The 19,968-nt window shown below is 37.9% G+C and overlaps 1 protein-coding gene across 2 annotated transcripts in view; it reads left to right on the top strand.

Annotated features, from left to right (window-relative positions):
* The first annotated feature begins 575 nt into the window (after nt 1-575).
* FBN2 (fibrillin 2) overlaps nt 576-19,968 on the top strand; it is a 125,622-nt gene continuing 106,229 nt past the window's right edge. The window contains exons 1-5 of one of the 2 annotated variants that reach the window (XM_034410004.3): nt 576-1,492; nt 3,690-3,772; nt 11,712-11,810; nt 13,548-13,643; nt 19,183-19,278. In XM_034410004.3, the coding sequence (XP_034265895.2) occupies nt 1,272-1,492; nt 3,690-3,772; nt 11,712-11,810; nt 13,548-13,643; nt 19,183-19,278 (595 nt within the window). In that variant the 5' untranslated portion in view covers nt 576-1,271. The remainder of the gene's footprint in view (nt 1,493-3,689; nt 3,773-11,711; nt 11,811-13,547; nt 13,644-19,182; nt 19,279-19,968) is intronic. The other variant, XM_087886020.1, reaches the window with a different exon arrangement.

Genomic DNA, 19,968 nt, shown 5'->3' with positions numbered 1-19,968 from the left:
AGAGACACACAGACGCTGACAAACTACCATAAGCCACTTGTGTAGCCTAAACATATTTCTTTCAAACTCAGGAAGGGAAGGGCAACACCAAGTTTTACTGGCAATCAATCCTATCCGTCTTTTTTGTTTTTATGGCAGTTGCTCTCCGAGGGTCTAAAAGAATTGCGATAGGAAGCGGTGGCAGCGGACGAAAGCCTCCTTTTAGCTCCTTCGTTGCGTACAAAAAGAGGGTGCCAAGGGCCGTCGGAGAAGGTACCACGACGCGGTACTCCTGGGACAGAGGGACTGAATGACTGGCGCCCACCTCCTCCTCCTCCTCCGTCAGTCTTCTCCAGCGCCCCCTTCCAACTTCCCGGCCTCAGCTCCTGCTCTCGCATCCCGGTTTCCAAAACTTTCCCCCTCCTTTCAGCCAATTACCAGCGCCGCGCGGGCTTTTCTTTTCCATCCTCCGCCCCAACCCGACTCTCGGCGCCCCTTTGGCGCAGCCTCCCTCCCGCCTCCAGTGGGCTCCTTTCCCACGTGTTTGGCGCGCCGCTGCTGCTCCCCACTGACAGGCAGGCAATCGCCTCCCCCTTGCCCTTTCTTTCCTCCCTCGCCGAGCCGCGCTTTCCTCCTCCCCTCATTCTTCTTTCCGTACACCGGATCGCCGCCTTTCCTCGCTCCTCGGGCGGCAGCAGCGTAGCAAGGAGTTCCTGAATTATTATTACTAATTTTTTGTCCCTGGGTTCGCCGTCCGGGTGAAGTTGGCTCGTGTCCGCTGTGGTTATTAGTAACTTTAATGTTTTATTTTTGAGGCGGACAATTCTCTTTATTTTTTCTTTCTTTCTTTGCAAAGAGTAGTTTTGGCTCACTGAGGATTCTTTTCAGTTAGTGTAAAACGACTGGTTCAGAAAACGTTTCCCGCCCTCCTGCCTTTTCCTTTTTTTCGCCCCCCTCCCCCGGTTCCCCCAAAAGAAACTGGAAGCCTCACTTGTTGCTCTAACCAATTATTATTATTTTTGGTGGGGGGTTGAAATTTGCGCGCTTTCCAGTTGTTCAGGAGGAAAAAGGGGGAAGGGGGGAGTGAGAAAGATGCACCGTGGAAGGCGAGCAGCAGTCCCCTTGACCGCCACGACCCGCAAGGCGTCTCGCTGAGGGGGCGGAGGGCCAGCAGCAGGAGCGACGCTCGCTTCGCCGAGGAGGGCAGCGGGCGAGAGAGGAGCAGCAGCGGGCGCTCCCTTAGGAACAAGTCGGACTCGGTGCCGACACCTCAGGAATTCCTGCCGTCCGCGATGGGGAGACGGCGGGCGCTTTGCCTGCAGCCTTATTTCCTTTGGCTGGGGTGTGTGGCGTTCTGGGCGCATGGATCCGCTGGGCAGCAGCGGCAGGGTCGTCCGGCGGAGGGTGCGGATACTAGCCGCTACTCTATCATGGGGAGCCTGGAAGGAGGCACAGCGTCCGCCGCCGCCGCCAACCGCGTCCGCAGGAGAGGCCAACAGGACATGCTCAGGGGGTAGGAAAGCAACCTTTGCTCGCACCCACGTCCGGCACAGGTAGGCCTGTTTCCTGCAGACAGCAGCGGAAGGTAGTATAAACCTGCGCTTGGATGGGATCACTACAGACGGCAGGTAGGGGGTGGCATGCTGAAATGTGCCTTCCCAGGGATTAAATCGACTAATCCCTGATCAAAGATAAGGAGGGGACTAGGACTGTAGTCTACCTACCCTTCTTGGCTCTGCTGCTATGCGCAGGAATGTCTTGGCTCTGCTCTCCCCCTTCCACTTAATGTGACCCTCCATCTCTGAAAGGGTTGTCTGAAGTGGTACAATTCAGCCACAGGTTTTCTTCCTCAGCTGCTGTTTGGGGAAAAATAGGCCACATGTATATAATTACACAACAGCAATTATGTAGTTGACCACATCTTTTAAGCTTAGATATGAACTGTACAAGCCTTAATATTAATATCTGAAGGTAACTCAGAGATGAAATGATGCTGTCATTTTTCTGCTTCTGTAATACCTGTAACTAGCCATCTTCCACCTTTAAGCCTTATTCCACAATATCAAGATAGTACAGGTACTAATTTTATTCCTTCTTTTAAAAAGGAGGTTGTAGTATAGACAGTATAGACAGACACTTTGTCCTTAATCCCTTATGGCCCTCATCTATTTCCACTTTTCTAAAACTTTTCTTCAACTTTCCATAGCTTTAGGCAGGTAATTCACCTGCTTGAAATACAATGACCATATTCATTCTTTAGCCATGTAAGCCTGTTGGCCATTGATCAAGTCTGTGTTTCAGGTATATCCTCATTGGCTAAAATTCAAGATTGTAGTCTTTAAAGACACAGCATACTATTTTATTCTGTGTCCTTAAAGACTAAAGCAGTCTTGAAATCTACCAGTAGTTACACACTTACAGTCCATAAGCCTGTTTTGATGTCACATTTCTGCCAAATTATGTTTTTACTTCTAAACCCATTGTCTTTCTTTGATTTGATTATTAACCTTCTCAAGATCATGGCTAGGCCTACATGATACAGGAATGTCTATGTACCTAACTACCTCAGCAACCTGTGTCCAAACAACTCATTTACCCACAGGTGGCATCAATTCTGGGGCAAAACCACATTGTTTAAAACACACTTCCACCTTGCTTCTCTAACAAATCTGTATGTCAAAAATTGGATTGTACTTAGGTTTTAAATAAGTATTGCCATAACATTTGCCATACTTCACTCAGTATTTGAGTGATTTCATGACAGAATCCTACAGGATTAAAAATAATTATTTTCTCTTTCTTATTTCACTGTCCCATAGAATTACATACAATAAGCACAATTCCTTGTTTTAAAAGTACTTAAGTAGAAAGCTTGCTCACAAGTTTAAATTGGAAGTTCCATATATAATTTCCTTTCCTTTATTCCTATTTGCTTATTGTGTTCATATTAATTGTGTTACAACATCCACTTCTTTATTTTACTTGTTTTCTCAGGTAAAATGCATCATATCTTAATATATTCCCTTTAAAACTTTTAGTCTACAACCGAGGGGTCCTTGGTGCTTTCTGAGTTTAGTTGTTTTCTTGCAGATGTTTCATTAACCAAACTAGGTAACATCATCAGTTACTTTTCTAAAAGCTAGTTGAAAAAACAACTGGCTTTTTAAAAACTAAACATATATAATGTGGTACCAACAGGAGTACCAAATGTAGCAGACATTATCAAGTTTTAAAGGGTTTTATAGTAAAGTTGAAGAATCATTTCAGTTAAAAGCTGATAAAGATACATGCTTTTTCAAATTTAAGAGGAGAAATTTAAAAGTGCCAATATATAAAATATGTCACAAATCCTTTCCATTTTAAGTCTTTGCTTACTTGCATACCAGTTTGATAGACATTTCTCTTAAAATAGAAATGTTTTGTCAGATGTCTTTGATGTTTCACTCTTAATAAGTATGCATGAATTTGATCCATTCACAGAATGGTTTAAAATGGAAAGCATATTGCTTGTCTCCCCCTTTTTTTTCTAAGAAGCAGGTTATTAATTTTTAAAAGAATTTGTAGGAAACTTTTTTTAGAAATATAAAACCTGTCTGAATTTGTCTGTCATTGCTGTAGCCAATATTTTTTTTTATTCTGTGGAGCAAATATTTGAATGGCTGTTCCAAATGACCTGTGTTTTTCTGTATGTATTTGTTTGCATGCAACAGACCAAATGTGTGTGGCTCCAGATTCCACTCCTACTGTTGCCCTGGATGGAAAACACTCCCTGGGGGAAATCAGTGTATTGTTCGTAAGTGTTTTGGCTTCAGAGTTTGTAATATTGATTTTTAGTAGATACTTACATTTAAACAAAAATATGAATTTACACTATGGTAGATTAATTGCTAAATTTAGGCTTCAACTTTGAATTTAAGAAATAGCAATTGCTTAACAGTTTTTAAAACAAAAGTACTGGCAATATATACTAAAGTTCAAAAATAATTTGATAAAAAACTCACATGAAATTCATAAATAATATAGTACATAAATGATAAGAATTGTTTCAGATATTTATTTTTTTATTGTACTTTAGTTATAATAGATTTACATTAGATGTGATAAGCATATTTTCATAGCTTAACAGTCTTGTTTGGCCAATATTATGTGACTAATGATTTGTCTTGGCAAAATGGAATTTAATTGTACTATGCCTGGGATTCACCAAGCTAGACCTCTACAATCTGTGGTTGAGATCAGCTTTCAACTGTAGAACATTTGAAAAATGATAAAAAGTATTGAGCAGAATATTTTTGATCTCTTCTGGTTTTTCTGTTTATCTACTAACTGTAGATTATATATAAATTATATCTATTTTGGGATAAATTGAATTTTATTAGTGAAATCCTATGTATGTTTATTTACAAGTAATTCTTATTAAATACAATAGGGCTTATGCCTGAGGGACAAACAATGGAGTATATTAAATTATGAATATGTGGTTGCTCTCCTTTTTTTTAAAAAAAAAAAATACACACAATGGATTGACTTAAATCAAGGCCACTGCATGAGTGGGGGAAGTTTTTCCCACAGCCTTTACCTCAAATACATGAAGATTAAAATCAAAGATTCCTTTGGTTCCAGTGAAACATCTTACCTCCATGTGTTCATACATACACAAAGGTGAATTTTCAGAAATGTAGAATTTGAGAGGATTAATCTTCTTTATATGATGCTGGTTTCTAGTTGACAAATAAAAATCCCAAAGGCATTTGTATGCTACCCAATTAACACATTGTATAATTAGCTTGCTTTTATGGTTCATTGTTGTGGTTATCAGAGAGGCCTACCAGTTATTCCACCCAATATAATAACAATTCATGAAGTAAATTGCTTAACGCATTGTAAGCCACCCTGAGTCTCCGGAGAAGGGTGGCATATAAATCGAACCAATAAATAATAAATAAATACATACATACATACATACATACATACATACATACATACATACTAAGCTCCTCAGCCGTCGGCCAGGCAGTGCCGGCTGGCGACCCCCAGGGGGAGAGCCTTCTCTGTGGCAGCGCCTGCCCTCTGGAATGACCTGCCCCCTGAGATACGCACGATATCAGACCTCCGGACTTTTCGTCGGGCCCTGAAGACACACTTGTTCCATCTAGCTGGGCTGGCTTGATCCCATCCTCTTAGTTTTTAATCGAATTTCGGTTTTAATTGGGTTGTTTTAAATTCGGGCCAAAATTATTTAATTGTTTTTTAAAATGTTTTTAAATTTTATATGCTATGTTTTATCCTGGCTGTACACCGCCCTGAGTCCCGCAGGAGAAGGGCAGTATAGAAATATAAAATAAATAAATAAATAAATAAATAAATAAGCTCATATACTACCACAATTGTTAAGTTGGGAGAATGAGGAGACTGGAGACAGGCTTCAGACAACAGCTCTTTATTCAGTAACTATGTACAATCCAACAACCAGCCTCTCTGACAGTTCACCCTTATATAGGGAGCTGCTAGAGGGCTCAGCCAATCATGTTTGAGTATTCTTCCCGCTCAAACAACGGACCAGATAGAAAGCTATGCAACTGTCAATATCTAACATCCCTCTTTTCTTAGTTGGAACAATCCAATCTACATACGTAGTCACGCAAGTAGGTGGGGCATTTACAGGTTCTTTTGGACTTGCGCAGCTCAGTAAGTGTGGTGGCAGCGGCCTGAGAGGTAGTGCCTGATGCTGCCTCTTAGTCTGCCTGTGGAAACTCCTGGAAGTTTTCAGGCAGGGCCTTGGTTTCGACTGGAACCGGTTCGCTGCGCTGGATTCCCGGTTCTTTAGGTGCGTACTCTGTTTCCATCGGGCTTGAGTCTGCTAAGGAGGGAGTATATTTTAGTTCGGCGTTCTCAAGATCATTAGTGGTAGGACAGAGGCAGCTGCGGATTTGATCTACGTGCCACCTCCATAGCCGCCCATCGTCTAACCTCACGACATAAGATTTAGGGCCCATTATTTGTTCTATTTTCCCTGGTAGCCATAGGGAACCCTCAGCAAAGTTTTTTGTGAACACCAGGTCCCCAATGCTAGAGGACCTGGTGTGGATGGTTGGCTCTTTTGTTGTGTCAGGGGCATAGTGTGGGTGAAGCTGGTCCAGTACTGATCAGAGCTGGTGGCCCTGTTGGTACAGAAGGAATTTGTCCACCCTGCCTTGCCAATCACCTGGCCCTAGTCTCCCTAATGCCTCCTTGGCAGATGTTTCCATCCTTTCAGTCATACCATTACTGGCAAGATGAAAGGGTGCCGAGAGGGCATGTCGTATGCCCTGGTCTGCCAAGAACCCCTTGAACTGGGTGGCAGTGAATTGCATGCTGTTATCCGAAACAACTACGTCAGTGAGGCCATGGGTGGCAAATAGTTTCCAGAGCATTTAATCACGGCCTCTGTAGTGGTTGTGCCCATTAAAATAATTTCTAGCCATTTACAATAGGCATCTACAATGACGAGAACTGTTTGGCCGTGAAATGGCCCTGTGAAGTCGATGTGAATTTTAGACCAAGGGGATCGGGGTCATTCCCACTCCAGGGCAGGTGCCTTTGGGGGTGCCGTCTGTGACTCTTGGCATGGTTAGCATGTAGCTACCCACTCCTGTCTCTCCTGGTCCATTTTGGGCCACCATACAAAGCTTCATGCTAGGGCTTTCATCTGGACAATCCCTGGATGGCCCTCATGTAATTCCCTCAGGATAGAATTCCGTAAACTGGGGGGTATGATTACATGATCACCCCACAGCAAACACCCCTCTTGAGCAGATAGTTCATGCTGCTTAACAGTAAATGGTGCAAATTCTGCACCTACCAGGCCTTTAGGCCATCCCCTAAATCGGAATCCAGTTTCCTTGGTAGTCGCTCAGTTTTAAATTTTGCTGGGTCAGCTGCTGTTTCTGGAACCTAGGTACCGCCTTTTTCAATGCCTGTCATGATATGATGGTCAATGAGGACCCTGTGTCTATCTCCATCTTGCATGGTGACCCTTCAATTTATATTGATATGTTTAGCTTCTTTTGAGATGGTGCGCTGGCTTGGCCGATTCTTGTTTGGTTGGTGTCTGGAGCTCTTGTCTTGTTATTTGCCCACTTAGGCTTCCACGAGTCCCATTTTTACGGTTTCAGCACCTCTAGCAGGGCAGTCTCTGGGGTGCCCCAGTGGCTGCTGGGCAGGGGTGCCTGGCAGACTCTAGCCAAGTTCCCTTTCCGTTCACACCTTCTGCAGATGGCATCTTATTATGTATCTTATAATTATTATTATTATTATTATCTTGGTATCAGCAGGAGGATCGTGGGTGCTGACCCCCGCAGCTGGTACAAAATGGCTTTTTGCTGTCTTGCTCCGGGACCCTTCTTCTGTCAGTCTGGTAGACCTTGTCCTTGCTTTCATTGTCTTGGTAGTCCCCCTTATGCACGGTGACTGTGGGTTTCACCGCCGCAGGGGCTGTGGCAAGTTTCTGGAGCAATTCGGCCATTCTGTTAGAGGATTTGGAGGCCCTTGCCTTGTCCAAGGCGTCCTGTAATGTCAAATTCGTCTTGGCCAGCAGTCTCCATTGTAAACGGAGGTCTTGTACCCCACAGATGAGCTGGTCCAGCAATATATCATTCAAGTTTCTGAATTCACAGTGGGCAGCGACCTTTCGCAGCGCTGCCATGTATTGGTTGATAGACTCGCCGTTTTTCTGCATTCGATGCCGAAATTCGTAGCGACGTACTATTTTTGATGGGGCCAGAGTGTAGTGTGTCTTCAGCGCGTTCTGAAGAACTTGCCATGGTACGGATTGTACCGGGGTTGGATCTGACAGGGACTCTGCCATGTCGAATATCTCATGGCCACAATGGCTGAGAAATAGTGCTCTTTTTCCGGTTGTCTGACAACCCCAGAAGATCATTTGTTTCCATGAAACACTCGAATCGGGTCATGTAAGTATCCCAATTTTCTTTTGCTGGATCAAAGGGCGTAGGCAGGTGGAATGCAGACATCATTGCCACTCTTTTTCCGTTCGAATTTCATGCACAAAATGGCCGCTGTTCCACAACATCCGCCTGGCTGAATGTTCATTATCAGCTCTTTTTGCTTCAGTTCTCCTCTCCGAATCCCATCCTCGTGTTAAGTTGGGAGAATGAGGAGACTGGAGACAGGCTTCAGACAACAGCTCTTTATTGAGTAACTATGTACAATCCAGCAGCCAGCCTCTCTGACAGTTCGCCCTTATATAGGGAGCTGCCAGAGGGCTCAGCCAATCATGTCTGAGTATTCTTCCCGCTCAAACAACCGACCAGATAGAAAACTATGCAACTGTCAATATCTAACAACAATCCTAATACTACCCTAAATCAAATAGCTAACAATCACACATGTACACTGATGCATAAACCTCAAAGAGCCTTACAATGTCAATAAAAAAGATCCATCACCAGGAAAGAAAAAACATACAGCTCAGTGCAATGCCATATAACAGCCTCTAATCTACTAAAAATACTCTCCCCTTCAAGCATCTGGGTATACTTTTAAAAAAAGTGTCCTAAAGGTGCTTTTTCAAGAGGCAACTGGACTTTTTTTGTTTTTTCTTTGAAGACATTTCACTTCTCATCCACGAACCTCCTTGGATGAGAAGCGAAATGCTAACCTTTGGGTCAACCATGACCTGGATGACTGAGAATCTCTGTAGACATTCAGAAGAAAGTGTTGAACACCAATTATCCAGAGTTTATTTTCTAACAATACTTATGCCACCCAAAGTTGAGATAAAGGATGCATTGGAGCCTTCCGGTTAATAAAATAAAAATAGAAAAATGAGGGAGATGGAACCTGATGGTTTTCAAGAAAACTATCTATGAGCATATGTACATATGTGAACATTATATTCCAGGTACAGAAACAGATTCAAATCATTCATTCATTATTCCCCAGAATCCCTCTGACACTGCCCATAGGAAATAAATAAAATCTATAAGCTCGCCTTTTTTCCAGAAGCCCATTGCATTTAGTTCTCTAATTTTATCTTTGAAAGAGCAATCTTGTGGGATTAGTTCAGGGGTGTCAAACTCGTGGCCCATGAACCAGATGCGTCACACACTGGCCATGCCCACCCCGGTGAAGGGGGAAAAGTCACGATATGTCAGTGATGATAACATGACGCCATGAGTTCGACACCCCTGGATTAGTTGGCAGAGAGATAAGACATGGCTTCAAATAAATCAATGAGGGTGGATTATAACTTTGATCTTCCTAGACACTTATTTCTTTTACCAAGATGCAATAATGATCCTCAGTGTAAATATTTCCAACAACTCTTGAGAAACCCTAGGATTATATCTTTTGTAGGCATAATCATGCAAATTTATTATATCTCACATTTTGATATTCCATGCAATTAGGCAACTGTTACGGAAAGAAATGGATATCATTCTGGCCTACCTCATATGTTTCACTTTTTTTGTTTATCATAATACTTTTCTGATGTTAAATATTAATCAGATTTTAAGGTTATAGATCACACTTACCGATTACACTTATAATTGTTCATTTAAAAATGGTTCAAAATTATGATGGACTAGAAAAATGACTTTTGTAATAAAGTTTTTAAAGTTACAACTGTTGTATCTCGCTTGCGGTTACATTATCACAATTAGAGCACTTGGCAACCAACTCACATTTATGGCTGTTGCATCATCTTGTGGTAATGTGATCACGATTTGTGACTTTCTCTGTCAGCTTATGACAATCAAAGTCAATTGGGGAAGCCAAACCGTGTGGATCACTTCACAAGCATGTTATTCATTTAATAACTGTGGTAAAAGTCATAAAGTTGGGCCTGATCACATGGTACTCTTTTAATGACTTTTAATGACTAAAATTTTTGTCCCAATTGTGCTCATAAATCAGAGAATACCTATAATGATATTAAATAATATTCAAAATATCTGGGATGATAAATTGAGATTTATCTCAAGCTTTCACAGCAGTTATATAACTGCACGTATCAAAATATCAAAACGTGATAACAATTTACAAACAACAAGGAAGCACAGCATATTTTGTAATCCATGGTGAACAATTCATCTGTAGACTATCCTTGGAATATAGATAAATCATTGTTAAATCTTTTTTTTTTTTATGTGGCTTGCCATTGCCTTCTTCCTAAGGCTGAGAGAGAGTGACTGGCCCAAGGTCACCCAGCTGGCTTTGTCTAGAAGCAGGGATTAGAACTCATGGTCTGCTGGTTTCTAACCTGGCATTTTAACTGCTACATCAGCCTGGCTCTCAAAATAAATTTGAAGCACAACCTTTTCACAAATGTCCATAATTTCTTTCCACCAAAATACCAGCTTTGGCAACTTGCTGGATGTCATTACTCTGCTTAATGTGGCTCTCATTGTCTATAGCATTTAATTAAAATATTCCTGTCATAGGGGTATTTTGAAATAAACCTCTTTGAACTAATAAATTTCTTTTGAAGAAATAAAGAAAGAAATCAGCTGTAAAAGAAAGGATGTATCTGTAGTATGTGTTCATTTATATATCACCTTAGCTCTGGTAGTTTATAATTTGCAAAGGGGCAGTTAAAGCAGAATTAAAATCTCATTTTGGTATTTTTGTAAGTACAGCCTGTTAACTAAGAAAAATATATTGTTCTTTGAAGTGAAGCTAGAAATGCATTTGCAATTAGTGCATTTAAGCAATGTCTAAACCTAGCATATCTCAAAAACACATGCTTTAGTTAGGAAAATAACATTACTGAAGATTGTTTTTTTAAAAGATATCATCTGGAAAGCAATAGTTTAGTCCTGCAAGGCTAATACAGATGTGATGCTAAATGCAAGGATCTATCAATAAATATGTCAAATTAGCAATTATGAGCTTGTGTGGAGAAAGAGAACTTGAATTCAGATAAATGGGAACTGATTTCAGTTGACTTCCACCTTTCATATCCCACTTCTGTTAGAAATCTTTTTCTCCTGAAGGTGTTCAATGGGAAACTTCCATTGCCTCTCATTTTTTTTTTTAAATTTGATTTATATGCCGCCCTTCTCCGGAGACTCAGGGTGGCTTACAATGCGTTAAGCAATAGCCTTCATACTTTTGTATATTTATACAAAGTCAGCTTATTGCCCCCACAAACTGGGTCCTCATTTCACCTACCTTAGAAAGGATGGAAGGCTGAGTCAACCTTGAGCCTTGGCGAGATTCGAACCCTGCAGTAATTGCAGGCAGCTGGTCTTAAGCAGCTTAATAACAGGGTGCCTTAAACCCTAGTACTACCAAGGCTCTTTGATTACAGTAGCAGCTTAGGGTAGGCTTATTTGTAGACATTCCTGCCCTACATTCCTCCCCATATCTCTCACTCATAAATTGTCTTGACAGTAAAAACTTGATACCCTTTTTTTATCCGTATAGATGATCTGGATGATTCTGATTTCTATACCGACTTTGTATTACCTATATATAATTTGCATGAAGTAGAATTTTGTGTGCTTTGTCCCACATTGAACATTGTAAAGATATTGAATGAAGACTATTATTTTCATTCTGTTTGTAGGAGCAATAAAGAAATTATAAATGAAAGCAAAATAATAAAAAATCCTACTATAATTAAGGAAAATGCCTATGTTCTGTAGTTTTGAAACTTAAAAATATGATTTATTATTTGTTTAACAATGTAATATTGCAAGTCATCTAATATATTGTTTTTTCCACAGCAATTTGTAGAAATAGTTGTGGTGATGGATTTTGTTCTCGTCCTAATATGTGCACTTGCTCCAATGGACAGATATTGCCAAGCTGTGGACCAAAATCTAGTAAGGCTTAAATAGCATCCTTTCATTTTATTATACATAATAAAGGCATTTGCTGTTTAAGGTTAGAGAGATTGCATTTATTCTGGGATTCGGTTTAAAAATAGATAAATAGTAAATCCAGTTACCATCTTTTGAAACGTCTGGTATGTGTCCACAGTTTTCCTACCCTTCAGTTGTGTCTCTTCTGTTGGCAATCCTATTGGAAGCAAGGGCTAAACTTGCACATTGATTATCCGTACCTAAAAGCACAAAAAGCTTAACACATTATCTGGATTTGTTTACAGATCATGTTGGGTCAGGATATAATGTTAGTTTATTGAAAATTTTAAATAGCTATGTTTGTACTACACAGTAATTACTAAATCATGATTGAGAAACAACTGTGGATACACTTAGTCAGAAGCAAACAATCTGCTTTACAGTATGTAAATATGGATGAACATGGTCTGATTCTAATTCTAATTTCACTGATTACCTAGTTTCTTCCTAGATCTGTATGTTTGATCGCAAAGAACCATTGCAAGCAAGATGATGTTGACTTTTTGCTATGTTTAACTACCTAAATAGTAGGGCTGTGCAAAGTTTCAAACACATGTTTTGTTTGTATGAAAGACCCCTTTGAAGTTATCTCATGGACTATATCCTCTTCCACCTTCTTAAAGCAAAGTGAAGTAAAGCATCCACATAGTTTTCCTTCCTGTTGTTTTGACCCCATTCATTTTTGCTTGTGATCATTAAAAATATCCCATTGTTTTACTGCATTTTTATATTGGTTTATCATTTTTATGAGCCACATTGTTTTTTTGATTGAAAAATAAGATATCAACTGTGTTATGTGGTAAACAACTAAAATACGTAACTTGTATACTTAAAATAGCAATAACATGAGTTTAGATGTATGTTGGAGTGAAGTTAATTAAACAAAGTGGAAATTAATTGAAATCAGAATGATAAGAGTTTGAAAATAAAATGAATGTAATAAAGATAAAGCTTCAAAGCACTAATGGGGAACAAATTGGAGAATATTAGAGATCAAGATAATGTAGTCAAAGGAATTAGTGGAGGAAACCATATTCTAAATATAGAAGAAAAATTATAGTTGGGTTGAGTTTATTAATGCAGAATTCAGATACTCTAGTATTTTGGCAAAGAAATGAAACATTGAAACAGCATTTGAGAAACAAAGAAATAAAGGAAGTATGTGTTAAGGACAAATGTATGTGTGCTGAGGAAGAATAAGAAAGAGACATTAATAGGAAAAATGCACAAAAAAGCTGAATAGATAGTCCTCAAAATTATATGTACAGTAGCATTTATAAAGAAGCATTTATTTATTTACATCCTGCCTCTATTGTTTTTATAAATAACTCAAGGCAGAGAACATAGACAATACTCCTTCTTCCTCCTATTTCCCCCACAACATCAACTCTCTGAGGTGACTGGCCCAAAGTCACCCAGCAGGTTTTCATGATTAAAGTAGGACTGGAACTCACAGTCTCCTGATTTTTAGCCTGCTGTTTTAATGACTAACTATGAGTCACTTATAATAGAACCTCAAATCAGTTTAAAGTGAAATCTTAGGGCACAAAATGCTAATATATGTTATATATTTTATGTGATGTATTTTAATGATTTATTATGTCTATATTATTGCATTATTTCTCAATATTTGTGTCTTTGCTACCTAAAATAAAATGACAATTTAATGCATAACTAATTGTCTGCATTTTTCTGTAGTACAACAGTGTAACATCAGATGTCTGAATGGTGGTACCTGTCTAGATGACCAATGCCAGTGTCAAAAAGGATATATTGGCAATTATTGTGGGCAACGTAAGTAGACATTTGGCAGCTGTGATTTATTTGAATAATTCCTGTCATGGATGTAGCATAGGTATTGCATAGTCTTCTGATATTTTTGAATGGCTGCTATTTTATCAGGATATGGGAATTGTGAATTGAGTGCATTTTTCACCTATTAGGTTCAATGGATAGTCATGAACAAAACATGTATTATATAGATAGGGTAGCTACAGGGAAGACATATTTCTCTCAGATGTAATTATTATAAAAATACAGATATGTATTTATAAGAAGCAGTAATAGTATTAGTTTGTTCAAGCACCGTTAGAATTGTGAAGTAAAGTGCTGGCAGTAAGCAGGAACATTTTGAATGAATTTTTACATTTTAAGGAGTTCTTAATTAAGCAGACTCTTTACTTTATATGTAAAAACAATAACGTTATATATTTTGTGTTTTATGTATATAAATATTTCATCTGAATTTCTGCTATTCACTTCAAATATTACAGCCATGCTTCACATTCTGGTGTTTTTCAGAAAAATGATCTTAGAAATAAGCCCTGATGGTTTGGTTTTGTCAGTATGGCACTGTAAAGTCTATGTAACAGGCTTTTCCTTCAGAGAAGATTTGGCATGTGGATTGCATTAAAATGCCCCAAATGTTAAACTTATGGCACTCATACTGTACATGTAATCTTCATTTAATGTCTACCTACCTGTATAGTGAAATGGGAATGACTACAATAGCTACATGTACTGCTGATGAATCTAATAATTGAAGTGTGATTGTTTTCATTTCTTTGGAACATATAAAGCTATGTATAAATAAGTATCATGGAAGTTTGAAAACTCTACATTTCATATATTACTGCCTGCTGCAAATGACAAACTGTGACTTAAGGAAGCACAAGGAAATTGGAGTGTTTCTTCATTTACTGAATTAGAAACAGTTAGTGATTAATAACTAATGAAATAATAAAAGACATTTTTTTCTCAAAAAGGATATAAAATTTAAAAGTTTCCAAAAACTAATATAGGAGGTACTAATCTGGTAGCAATTAATTTTATAGAATGTACAATGTTTTCTGAAGTATTTGCTTAGCTGATTGTGTAGAGCAAAGCAACGAAATCTACTCTAGAACATTTCTTTCCAATGAAATTTGGTAAGCAGGACTTATAAAGTATATTCTAAGATAATGCCAAGCCATGATTAGATATTACCTCAATGAATAGAACATGGTTTCAAAGTCCTATACTCCCTCTTTATATTATAAATTCAATGTTTCCTTTCAGATTCTTGATCAGTCATTAATTGCCGTTAGGCCAGATTTCCAGCCCACATTTTAAGAGCAAGTTAAAGTTATAAAGCAATAATTTGCAGGTTCTGATAATAGTGGCAAATAATCTGTGTACAAAAATTGAAAAGCATTGTAGAAATGATGGAGCAAAAGAGGAAGACTGGGAGATGGAGATGGTTTTTTAAATCAAAGTCTTGATTTTGTTTCTGAAAAAAATACCAATTAATGGTTTATTGTTGGTAATTTGTTCCTTAGTTATAAGAATAGAAATATATGATGCAAGCAAAATACCATTATCTATTTCTTTTCTCAGAAGATCCTGTTTTTATATCTGTTGCTTTTTCTTCAGCCTTCTTTCTTTTCCTAGGCATAATATTTGCATTCCCACTTTTTTTATTTTGGCTGTTTCATGCTATGTTTCTCAACTAGTTCCTTGGTTCTGATTAAACTGTGCATCATTTCATTACATTCCGTTTCCTACTGTTATATCCTATTTTTGCTCTTTTGAGTTGGAGCACCATTTTTTAAATGAAAAAATGTACCAAAATTGCACAGATATGGCCTTAACAAGTTTGTGAATTGTCATTAATTTAATTTAATTTACCAAATTGATTATGACCTTCTAAACCAGTGATGGCTAACCTTTTTGTCATCGCGTGCCAAAAACGGGGGGAGCATGGGGGGGTCACGCGTGCGCGTGTCGACACCCATAATTCTATGCGCCCTGTCCCCTACACACATGTGCACGCGACCCCCCATGCTCCCCCCGTTTTTGGCACATGATGGCACAGTGGGTCCGGTAGACCCGTTTTTCACTCTCCCCAGACTCCAGAGCCTTTCTAGGAGCTTGGGGAGGGCAAAAACGACCTTCCCCACTCCCCTGGAGGCCCTCCGGAGGCTGGAAATGGCCTGTTTGCCGACTGGTGGACCCAGAAGGCCTGAAAATCAGCGGGCCGGAGCTGAGCTCGTGTGCCCACCGATATGGCTCCGTGTGCCATAGGTTCGCCATCACGGTTCTATACCATTAGACAGGACAGCTAACAGAATTCTCAAAAAACACAACATTAAAAACATGCATAAAAGACAGCCTCAGACTAAATCAAGCAGAACAATAAACCATACAATGCAAGAAGGGCCCCATATATGCATTAAAAAACACATTAACCCAGGCCTGGGAGCAGAGCCAGCTCTTAGAGGCTTTGTGAAGTTCAAGGAGATTATTTAAGGGAAGAGAACTCAGTGAGGAATGAACATGGTTTATCTTTAAAATTTTGGTATAGTAGTGTTACAGAAGAATGGAATATCCTGAAGAAGGGCATGTCTGATTAAAATGAAGTCAGGCTAAAATTACATTGTAACATTTTGTGGCAATTTCCATTTGGAATCATTGAATTTTAGTTCACAAGTATTTAGAGAGATAATTTTTAGATTATGACAATATAGTTATTTGTTACATAAATTGTTCAGTTGCTGCCATAGTTCACTATCCTACTGTATATAAAAAAATAATTGTATTGTAATTACCAAACAGCAATCATTCATTTAATGAGATCATATTTATTGACTCTTTTTTTCCATGCTTAAATGATCCCCCCCCCTTTCTACTTATCTGTTCTTTTGGCACAAGAAAATGAATGCTTTCAATAGCTGACCATATGCTGTTTGAGCCTTTAATTGGGAAAATTGCCTTAAAATACTCAAACCAAATAACCGTTAGCTTTTTCTTAAGGAAGTTATAAACATGTTATAAATGTATCTGTTTTGTAACAGTGAAATACAACTATTATGTATGCATCATTTTTTCATACTTTGTAGACTATTGGAGCAATTGTGCATACTGCAATGAAGGATTAATTTTGAATTTATAGGCAAGTATTGCCTTTTTTCAAAATCTCTTAGAATGCAACATATGTCTGCTATAGAAGTAATACAAATTTGTCAAGTTCTGTTATTCAAGTTTAAATAAGCTAACATATACATACTATGAAAAAAACTGATGCCTGTTCAAAACTTGTATTTTTTTAAATTCACAATCAACCAGACCATCTGTGAATGAATATGTGTTGACCATTTTAACACTGGTTTCTACATATACTTAACACTGTTTGTAAATCTATGTTTTTAGACTTCCGTATATTCATTAATTTTACTCACCCTTGCTTTGGAAGATTTTATCTTAGTTATTTTTTTTAATAAACACTTTATTAAACTTTTATTACATTAAAAACATAAAAAATTATTTCACTCAACAACAGCTAATTGTGGTGTTTTTCTTGTGACAATAATTCGTGCACTATTTACAAAAATTAAATTCTGCGTATTTACATTCTTATTTTATCTATTACGTGTACTTAATAACTATCTATCTTCAATCTATCTCTGTTCTATCCAGTTATACCACTGTTCCCACACATTGTAAAATTAACGCTGAGTTTAAAAGATAAAGAGACATCAATATTTTATCTTAGTTATTAATGACTTCATTGTGCCAGTAAGAGAAGAAATGTATTTATTATATTTTTATCTATTCAATACAGGAGTTTTTCAGCCTGATTAGTGTATTATAGAACTAAAAATATAAAATATAAAAATACTAACAAAATAATACAGTAAGCAATGAAATATATTTATTTTACTAATAGATAACCAATTAAATAAAAGAAACATTAAAATAATGCAATTACCCTGATACAAAAACATATGAAATAAAATACATAAACACAACTATCCAAGTATAATATGGACAGTGTAATTTTTCACTCTCTTTTTATAAGCACTTTTTTACAGATGACATACATAATCTCAAGGTTTTGTAGCCTCAAAACATATGATAGAAAAGTCTTTAAGCTGTTGCCATTATTTTTTCAACACTGTAGATGAATTACGTTGCTTTTTTTCGCATTTTGATCTTTTCAACACAATCTTTTCCTTAGTTCCCTCACTTTGAGTATTACTTGTCTCCTCTAACTATCTGGATGTATGCTTTTTTCCCTTCTTTTCCCAGACACTGTGGCACTGCAAACAAATGTCATGTCCCCTGAGATGTCTAGATCTGCAAGAGAAGGGAGTGGGTTCTGCTGAATATAAATGCTTGTTTTCTTAGAGGCCAGGTCAAAAATCTTAGGGAATATAGAAAGCATAACAAATGGTGCTTTAATCGTTGTATGGTAGAAATTCTTACTTCAGACAGATGTGTGAAATCCATTATTACAGAAAATCCTTTCAGACTGTATTTGGCAGATGTAATTTTTATATGTTATATTTAAAAAGTGATATATTTGAATATGATTTTCAATGAAACTGTATTTTGATATTTTAGTATTGAAAGCAGAATATTTTAATGTAGAATAACATTCATTTCTTTCTTTTTTGCTACAATTAATGTTTGGTTTAAAACTGTCTTCTTCTGCTTTTCTTTGATTATATAGCTCACTTCTGAATAAGTAGTGCCATTTACCTAAATGTTTTAAAGACATTGTGGTCATGTTTTGGAATAGGTTTTCAATATCTATTTAACATTTAAATATCTTCTGATTTCTCCAACCGTCATGCATGACCTTTGTTCTCCCAAAGCTTTAGGCACAATTTATATAACTAAACTTGTCATTAAAACAACTGACTTCCACCTACCCATCCTTCAGGTTCATGAGAGCAGTTGGTGATTATTTTTCCCTTCAGGAAGTTATGCTTAGTATGAGTGGAGAGAAAGCCGGGGCAATCTACCAGTTGCTTTTTTTTCCCATTTATGCCTCATTAAAGTTATAGGGACAACATCTGCCAGTCATTTTAATGTGGTCATGAGGAAGAATCTTAATTTAGGTGTTCCTCAAAAATCCATTTACATTTTCAATTAAGTCTTATCAACACCTACTGCAAATGACATTTGTATTGGTTGAGGGCAAGTACAAAGTATCGTAGCATATTTTGGACTCATCGATGAAGCTGTGTCATCTAGTGGGATCCAGGAATCATGCCTTTTCTGTTGTGGCACTTTTCCTCTGGAATGACAACTGGCCAGAGACCTAGATGGCTCTCAATCTGAGAATGTTCAAGAATTAAAGACTTGGTAAAGAATTTAAGCCTTGTCCCAGGCTTAAAATTGTATGAATTCACTAACTAATTAATTAATACAGGTACATTTCCTAATTCATTTTCTTCTAAGCCTTCTCAATTAGGAATAATGATTATTGTGAATATCCAGTTTTTTAATAGTCCTCAAGTGACTATTTTCACTTTATTATATACATATAATATTTTTATTCAAAACGCAGCTGTCTGTGAACATGGATGCCAGAATGGAGGTCGCTGCATCGGGCCCAATCGTTGTGCATGTGTATATGGATTCACAGGCCCTCAATGTGAAAGAGGTAAGAACTACAAAATAAAAATGAAATTTACCCAAAATCTGAATGTTTCCCATTAAGTGCTGAAGTGCTAAATAAGAGGCATGTGGGATATCACTTCTGTTTGCAAGCAATTAGAATAGCAGTTTGTAATATGTTGATATTATTCTAGTTGGGAATTTAAGATTTTTTCAAAGAATGGGCAGATAGCAGTTCTCTGTATTTCTGCTAAGCAAGATAAAATAGTTGTACAATAATCTGAGCATTGGAATGGGTCAGTATATGAGTTGCGGTGTCGCAGTGGTTAGAGTGCAGTACTGCAGGCTACTTCTGCTGACTGCTGGCTACCTGCAATTTGGCAGTTGAAATCTCACCAAACTTGAGGTTGACTCAGCCTTCCATCCTTCCGAGGTGGGTAAAATGAGGATCCAAATTGTTGGGGGCAATATGCTGACTCTGTAAATCACGTAGAGAGGGTTGTAAAGCAGTGTAAAGTGATATATAAGGCTAAGTGCTAAGTGCTATACAGGCAATCCTCTACTTATAATGGTTCATTTAGTGACTGAAGTTAAAATGCCATTGAAAAAAGTAACTTAGGATCATTTTTCACACTAATGACTATTGCAGCATCTTCATGGTCATGTGATCAAAATTTGGGCACTTAGTAACGGGTATGTATTTATGACAGTTGTAGTGTCCTAAGGTCATTTGATC

The sequence above is a fragment of the Pantherophis guttatus genome, chromosome 2 (genome assembly GCF_059756535.1).
Source record: "Pantherophis guttatus breed Tessera chromosome 2, ASM5975653v1, whole genome shotgun sequence".
Taxonomy (NCBI): domain Eukaryota; kingdom Metazoa; phylum Chordata; class Lepidosauria; order Squamata; family Colubridae; genus Pantherophis; species Pantherophis guttatus.
The sequence above is the reverse complement of the archived record's forward strand: the minus strand, read 5'-3'. Positions and strand labels throughout refer to the sequence as shown.